Source organism: Ornithodoros turicata, chromosome 2 (assembly GCF_037126465.1).
Source record: "Ornithodoros turicata isolate Travis chromosome 2, ASM3712646v1, whole genome shotgun sequence".
Classification (NCBI taxonomy): Eukaryota; Metazoa; Arthropoda; class Arachnida; order Ixodida; family Argasidae; genus Ornithodoros; species Ornithodoros turicata.
The window spans coordinates 21268430-21276910 of NC_088202.1; the positions used below are offsets into that span (position 1 = coordinate 21268430).

At 45.0% G+C, this 8481-nt stretch overlaps 1 protein-coding gene across 1 annotated transcript; it reads left to right on the top strand.

Moving 5' to 3' along the window:
• Positions 1-461: 461 nt before the first annotated feature.
• Positions 462-8015, top strand: LOC135384389 (uncharacterized). Its single transcript, XM_064613592.1, has 3 exons — positions 462-563; positions 2245-2346; positions 7116-8015. Exons 1-3 carry the CDS (start codon positions 462-464, stop codon positions 8013-8015), a joined length of 1104 nt encoding a protein of 367 aa, XP_064469662.1.
• Positions 8016-8481: the final 466 nt, after the last annotated feature.

The window sequence follows — 8481 nt, forward strand, 5'->3', positions numbered from 1 at the left end:
TCTATACTCATCACATAAGTCTTGAATGTCGTATGAAACTACCATCCAATCAAGTAATGCTTAACTTTAACCAACACGCTCTGCATCTGTTTGCACTCGAGTTACTGCATAGTGTAGCATGTGCATGGGAAACAGCACCATACATATTCAGTTGGTCCAACAAATTTTAACTATACTGAAGGCCAGGTGGGGATATCTTCACTTTTGCATAGATCACCAGGTGAGGGCATGAAATGAAATTAGCCACCAAGAAAGTGATGCTCCCTTTAACATAGGCGACCGACAGATTTGTGCACCCATTAAAACTACCTAGCAACTCTCATTAGATATCCACGACAAACTTTCAGGCCCCGAACCGAATGAGAGGACGACACTGGAACAGGGCCACCTTCATGTGGAGGATGACACCCTCAAGAAGCTAATTAAGGAAAACCTAGCCCTTCAGCTACGTATAACGTATAATGAATCTGGACAAGGAAAATCTGGACTTCAAGCAGCATCAATTAAGCCTCGACAGCCTGGATGACAAGGACTTCAAGTGCTACACTGGTCTCAAGGACAGGGCACTGTTTGACGGTTTCTTTAGACAAGTTCAGGAAAGCGCCAATAAAATGACATAGTGGTCGTCACAAATTAAGATGCTGTCTGGGAATAGAGGAAGGCCAAAGGGCACAGAGCTTGAGAATGAATTTTTCATTGTCCTCGTGAGGCTTCGCACAGGCATGCTACTGAAGGAAATTTCTAGAAATTTTGGGATTTCGCTGGGGGCATTCAGTCGTAGTTTTACGACCTGGATAAACCTACTAGACAAAGAGCTCGCAGCTATAACCACATTTCCTTCCAAGGAAGAGGTCAAGCAGCACCTTCCTACTTGCTTTCGAGGCTTTGAAAATGTCAGAGTTGTAATAGATTGCACTGAGATCCGTACGCAGAAGTCCTCCAGCTTGAGGGCTCAGAGGAGCACGTTTTCATTCTATAAGAACTTCAACACATTCAAGGTGCTTGTAGGTGCAACACCAGACGGCTACCTGTGCTTTGTATCTGACTTGTGGAGCAAGTGACTGCAAAATTGTAGAAGAAAGTGGATTCATGGAAGCCCTGCAACCAGGAGATGCGGTAATGGTTGACACAGGATTCGAAGCGCAGGCACAGTCAGATGTAGCCACAGTATACATGCCTCCCTTTAAAAAGTCTACATAAATGTCCGAAGAAGCTGTTCTCAATACAAGGAAGATAGCTAGCGCTCGGATACACATAGAGAGAGTTATAAGGCGTGTCAAAGAATTCCATATATATATATATGGAACGACCCCTTCCTGTAAACATGGCGGACATTGCCCCCCCAAGTGTTCCGTTTCTGTTGTTTTTTGAGTAACTTTCAGATGCCACTCATTGCACCCAATGTGACCCATGCGATGAAGATGTGCAGTAGCCTTTCAGTGTTCATCAGCACAAGTCCTGCAGAGCAGAAGAATATCTGGAGTGCCTGCATTGTAGCGTACCCTATTGTGTACATGTTATAATTAGGGCCTGAATTTTTCGGGTTTTATTTTTCAGCAAAATCGGGAGGTAAATATCGGATTATATTTTGTTTCAATAATTCAGGTGTAATCGGGTTGAACTGCACCTCATTCAACGGAATTCTGGTTGAACCGGATTGAATCAGGTGTAAATCTTAGATTTACTCGGCGGAATACACACCGCGCACCAATAGACACAGAGTCCATACCTGTAAGAGCCAGCAGGGTCTCTGTTTTGACAGTTTGAATGAGCATATTTATGCATTTACAACGCTGTTTCCAAAGTTCTGTGTTAGTTGTGATGACTTCGGATCCCCCTGGTCTAGCAGTTTTCGGGGAAATATCGGGTGTAATCGGGTATAACCCTAAAAAGTCAGACCCTAGTTATAACGTACCTCGATGTCACTGCATATACAGGTGCTAGCTTGTAAGAATATCCTCTAGTCTCAATAAATAATGCAAATGCACACACACACATAAAATGCTGTGCAAAGTTTAATACATGTGTGTATGAATATTGTTGAACATTTTGAACAATAAAAACGTAAAAAAGAAAATGTGCCAGCTCTACTTGCTCATCCATGGTTCCACTCCATTTCTAACAGTCCACCTTCCTTATCTTTAGTCCAAGCTCTTTAGAAAGTGGCACTGCCACATGGTACCCCTTCCTAGCTTGGTCAAATGGAATGTACCCATCACTGTTTTGGTCAATTTGCATGTGCAGAAAACCTCTCCTCTTGACACGTGCCGCAAGGATTTCTGGAACAACTGCATGTCTGTAGAAGTACAGGAGCCCTGGCAGCAATTCATTTTCCCAAAAGTCATGGTCAGCATGCACCTTTTTCTACACAAATAGACTTGGGAAAACATCGGGTGCATTTCTGTTCCTGAACCCTGCATGCATCGCAGGTGACATTTGTCCACAGTACAAAGTCGCACCAAGCAAGCGACGTTACGGCAAGCTGCCCTTGTACCTGCATACAATATGCATGGCTTTTTTTCAGAGTCACACCATCCTCAGACAGATAGCAACAGAACTGTGGGTCACTACATGCTATCTCAGGCGTTTCCCCCTGATGCTTGTAGGGGCATTTCACTTGTACAAGGCCAATCATTGTACCACACCTCACAATCCCATCAGGCGATGCAGGAAACGAATGCTGTGCATGAATACGCAATCCAGTTTTCTCAACCGAGACGTCTTCGTCATAGAATGTAGACATTAATCGGCAGTACGCAGCTACAGCATCCTTTTCATGTTGCATGCCGTATGTTGTAACCTAAAAACGATGAAGAGGAGGAGTGATCTGAAACCACGGCCCCCTCGCTCTGTGTGTTCACGCGAATAAATTATTCTTGTCTCTCCGTCTCCTTTTATTTATTTTATTTATTAATAATACCTCAAGGGCCCTTGCGGGCATTACATGAGGGTACATAGTTGGCATACTGAAAAAATGAAGTGATGCACAGCAAACATCAGGAGAACATAAATGTACGTAGATGATTTCGAAATGTGTCTGCATTATTGATGACGGCCAATGCTTTGGGAAGGTCATTCCAATCTTTGCTGCTGCGGGGGAAGAAAGATTCCAGGAAGTATGACGTGTGGGCGACATACAGCTGTACTTTCATAGGGTGATCGCGACGCCGAGAGATGTGTGAAGCAGGTGAGATGTATGTGCTGCTCAATGGTGGAGAATGTATGAACTTATGAAAAAGACAAAGACGGAAGAATTTACGACGCCATGCAAGTGGTGCCAGGTCGAGGGAACGTTTGAGTGATGTGACGAAAAGAGTAATCGCTAAGAATAAACCGTGCGGCTCTATTCTGAACTGCTTCTAACATATCACAAATGTATGCTTGGTGTGGATCCCAGATTGAGGCAGCATATTCCAGCTTCGGTCGCACGAGGGTGGTGTAAGCTTGCAGTCGGACAGAAGGAGGAGATAACCTAAGGTTGCGCCTAATGAAGCCAAGGGTTGAGTTAGCGGAGCATGTGATATTTTTGATGTGTTCATTCCAAGATAGGTCAGAAGAAAGAGTCACCCCTAGGTACTTGTATGACGAAGCCATAATAATGGGGGTGCCGGAGAGGAGGTACACGTTTGATCGAACGGGGGTGCTACGAGAGAAGGGCACGTAACAGCATTTACCTACGTTAAGCTGAAGTTTCCATTCGGTACACCAGGATGAAATGACACTAAGGTCCTCCTGTAGAATGGCAGTGTCTAACGAGGAGTGAAGATGGCGATACAGAACACAATCGTCAGCGAATAGTCGTAAGCGGGAAGATACGTTATGCGGAAGATCATTAATGAAAATGAGGAAAAGAAGAGGACCGAGCACCGAGCCTTGCGGTACGCCCGAAGTGACAGAGCTGGGAACAGACTCCTGCGAGTTTACAAAGCACGACTGCTGTCGATCTTTAAGAAAGTGCGCAATCCACGCCAGCAAGTTGGAAGGCAGGCCAAGACGGGATAATTTATGTAAAAGCCGGGAGTGTGAGACAGTGTCAAAGGCCTTGGAAAAATCTAAGAATATGGCATCGGTTGGTATGCGGTTATCCATGTTACACTTAATGAACTTAATGAAGCAAGCCAACTGTGTCTCACATGAGTAACCCTTACGAAATCCGTGTTGGAGTGGAAAGAAGTACGAGTTAGATTCGAGAAAAGCAGAAATGTTTGAGTAAATGATGTGCTCCATAATCCTACAGGGCACAGAGGTGAGAGAAATGGGACGGTAATTGAGGGAGTCTTGCTGACTACCTTTTTTATAGACAGGAATGACCCTCGCCAAGCGCCAGTCCATAGGTACTGTACCGGTAGACAAAGATTGTGAAAAAATGGCAGACAAAAATACATTACTAATGAGCTTCGTGCTTTTAAGCACTTTTGGGATGATCAAATCGGGCCCTGGCGCAGCAGCTGATTTGAGACCCTCAATGATATTCACAATGCCGGGTACAGAGATCACAAGGTCTGGCATAGATGATGATACATATTGTTGAAATGTAACGAGAGCAACGTTGTCCTCTTTGGTGAACACTGAACAGAACGCGTTGTTAAAGGTGTTTGCACATTCGTCATTTGAAATGGTGTTACCTTGTGTATCGTGTAGCACAATTTGGGTGTTAGTGGTAGGTCTAAGTGAACTCCAGAACTTTCTGGGGTTAGTGGACAGCAATTTCGGCATTACATCATGGAAGAATCGACGTGTTGCCTCGGATAAGGCACGTTTGTACTCTTGGCAACAGGTTTTATGTTTAGATGCAATATCAATGGAGGATGACGAAGTACTGGCGTTGTACACGCGTCTTTTTTTGCGGGCGAGGCGCTTTAGATGGCAGTTGTACCATGGGGCACTGGAGGACACAGGTATCTTTGCAGTAGGAACATATAGATAAACTAGAGTATTAAGCTTGTTCTTAAAGAGGGACCAGTTCTCGTCCACATCACGCGACTGAAAGTCAGAGATAAAGCTATCGTAGAAGGACGTGAGTTCTTCATTGATAAGGTCGAAATTGCCTCTGTCATACAACATAATAGTTTTCAAAGAGCGCTTTCGTGGAGGGCAATATAAATTCAGTGGAGCATAGATGACAGAATGGTCACTCCAAGCACCCACACATGAGAGTTCACCAAACAGCTCAGGATCAGTGGTCAATATCAGATCCAAAAGGGATGCCGAGGAGGTAGTGACACGCGTGGGAAACGTGACAATCTGCTTCAAGTTAAAGTCTAGGCACATGTTGAGGAATGCTTGGTGCTGCAAGTCCTCCGCAGAGGTCGTTGACCAGTTTATGTTAGGGTAATTGAAATCACCGAGAATAATTACTTTGGACCTGGGAAACTTCTTAGTCACGTAACTGAGGGCATTGTAAAATTCGGGGACAAAAGAACGAGAGTTGGGTGGGCGATAGCAGACACAAAATAATAAGTGATAAAAGGATGTTTTCACAGATACGCAAGTCATCTCAAGATTACAGCAAGGTATAAGCACAACGGAAGGTTCAAGGCTACTCTTGACACCAAGAAGAACTCCGCCTCCCCTTCTACCTGCTCTATCACATCTGAACAATGATAAATCAGTAACATTAGGAAAAACTTCAAAATCGTGAACAGCACTTGACAACCACGTCTCAGTAATAGCAACGATATCACAGGAGCACATGTCAATGATATCACACAAATCATCTTGCTTCGGAATGAGGCTACGGATGTTTGACAGCAGGATACCAATGCGATTATTACTGCTTTGACGACAGCGAGAAATGTCTAGTTATCTTTGTATTTCTACAAAGCATCCCTTATCCGCATCGTAGACAAAGCACTTATTGTCAACAAGTAATTTGTCAAACCGTAAGTTTCAAAGATCGTGCATGGTCCAGCAACTTCCTCCTAGCTAACCGCACATGAGACGCATAATCTTGAGAGACAGAAATTGAAGTGTCTTTGAAACCTGCGGACGCCGCCAAAACACGTTCTCTATCTTTGAAAGAGTTAAACTTTACAATTATAGGCCGCTTCTTGTCAGACCTGTAAGTCCCGAGTCGGTGGGCTCGTTCAATTTGATCGGGAGAGATGTTGATTGCCAGATGCTGGGAACACACGGATTCAGCCCAGGATTCAGCGACGGAATCGGAGAAACCGTAAAAGATAAGGTTGTTTCTGCGCGATCGGCTTTCAAGGTCGTTAAGGCGTCTGCTAAGACCGCTGACATCAGTCGCAATAGCCGAGGCGGACTGTTGGACCGCGTGAACCACCCCCGACAACTGCCGTAATGAAACCACCTCGTCTTCGATAGAAGTTATCTTTTGCAACAATATTTGTATAGGTGCTTGTGCGGTCTCCTGAGCCTCTCTAACTGCCTTTATTTCACTCAACACGTTCGCCTCGTTTGTGGATAAAGTGTCACGGACTGCTTTCAGCTCACTGAACAAAGCAGACTGCCCACTTTGGATGTTAAGAAGAAGCGTTTTAAGCTCCGGTGGAATGTCGCCTGGGGTTGGTTCACGGGGTTCGATCTGGTTGGGACCAGGGTTGCTTTCAACGTCACCGCGACACATTAGTAGTAAGGACATCACATCGATGCAATCGCAAACGATAGAGACTAACGCACTTGGGCACGGTGACACCAGAAGACAAGGGTTGTTGCTTTTACGAGCGTAAAGTGGACTATCATTTCTCACCTGAAGCGAGAAGAACATGATGTTGTTCCTTGTCCTTGTTCATCAACATGGTGCCGTGACCAGGATCAATCGGCATAGACGACCTCAAGAAGCACAACGCAAGCAGATTACAGGCATCTTGTTAGCCCAGAGCAGCAGCCCCAGATATACCGACGTTTGTCCAGTTAGAAGGTGAATCTGCACTTCACCTTCAGCGAGACGTCTTCGATCCCGGCGGCGGACGAGAAGCGAACCACCCTGAGACAAGCAGTGAGATATATTCATTTGTATCACGATGAATAGGGACACCGTATCGAAAAAACGGAAAGTTCTCAGAACGCAAGTCACGAACCTTATCGGAGAAATTGAACGGACCACTCAAGGGTGAGTTGATCACAGTGTTGTAGAAACACTCACGCACCAGTTAAAGGCTTTAGACAGTCTCCTGGAAGAGACCAATAGCCAGTACGAACAGTTTATCACTGCCGAAACAGCAGATGGAGAATTTGAGAAATTGGTTGACTACCAAATGAAAATAGCAACCGCGTTCGCAACATTGGCGCGCGTAGGTATGCGAGAACCAGCAAGTGCACAAGAGCAAAGTGCAAGGAGAGCAGTCAGCACTTCACGAGAGGAAGTAGTCAAATTACCAAAACTTGAACTGATCAAATTTGATGGAAACAGAATGATGTGGCAGAGATTTTGGAATCAGTTCAAGACCACCGTTCACGATAGACAGGCGATGTCGAAGACTCACAAGTTCAGCTACCTCTTAAACTCCTTAACGGGACCCGCTGCATCTGCAATTGAAGGATTACAGGTTTCGGAAGAAAACTATGACCATGCAGTACAAATTCTTACCGAGCGATTTAGACTCCCACAGCATATAGTGGACAGTCACATGGATTCTCTCATCCATATAAAACCTGTAACGTCGACAAATGACAAGGAAGGACTTCGATATCTACACCAGACTGTTGAAGTCAACACTAGAGGGCTGGAGTCTTTGGGCATAAAACTGGAATCGTATGCTACAATGCTGCTACCCATTCTTCTAAAAAGCATTCCAAAGCAAGTCGCTGTTGATTTCAAACTGAAAGAAGAAGAACGAAAAAGGAATGGCCAGCATAACAAGAACCAAGCGGAAGAGGTTACGTTGATGAAGGAGAATGTCGAGAAGCTTAACAGACTACTTCAACGGCTGCAAGACTTAGTAAAATGTCAAGGAGACGACGATAAATGGCGGGAAACTGAGCTTCAGAACATGCACGACGTGAAGGATACAATATATCTCTTATTAAACCCTCCGGTTTCCGGCACTTGACTGCCCTCCTGAAATTTGAAGCGGTGATCTCTCTGCGTGCCACTGCGCATTGATTACTTGCCCTTTTGTGTTCTCTGTGATGGCGGTTCTGGTACTGCAGTCCAATGGCACAATCCCTAACACAATGAAAATTACCCTAGCTGCCACTGCCATCAAGCTATGCTCGCGCACCATTCCCATCATCACAGTCAAGAAGTAAACATCACATTCTGTGGGCTTCTTCCTGTGTGGTCTTTTGCCTCACCTCCCTACAGTACAATTGACTGTAACAGAGAAGCATCATTGAGGCAAATGTTTTGAAGTCAGAATAGCAATGCCTATCATAATGCATGATTCGCACGATAAGAAAAGATGTGAGCAGCTGGTCGAAAATGCGTCTGCATTAATGCGTGTCTGACGGTTACGACCTCCAGCGCTCCCAAAAGGAACAGGAGGTGAAGAAACAGAAAGTTGTCAGGGTATCTTC

Excerpts from the sequence above, each read along its gene's own strand:
- LOC135384389 (XM_064613592.1), top strand. The coding sequence starts at position 462 with ATGAATCTGGACAAGGAAAATCTGGACTTCAAGCAGCATCAATTAAGC. Across the intron at positions 564-2,244 it reads ACACTGGTCTCAAGGACAGG|AAAACCTCTCCTCTTGACAC; the intron begins GCACTGTTTGAC and ends TTGCATGTGCAG. Across the intron at positions 2,347-7,115 it reads TCATTTTCCCAAAAGTCATG|TTAAAGGCTTTAGACAGTCT; the intron begins GTCAGCATGCAC and ends CTCACGCACCAG.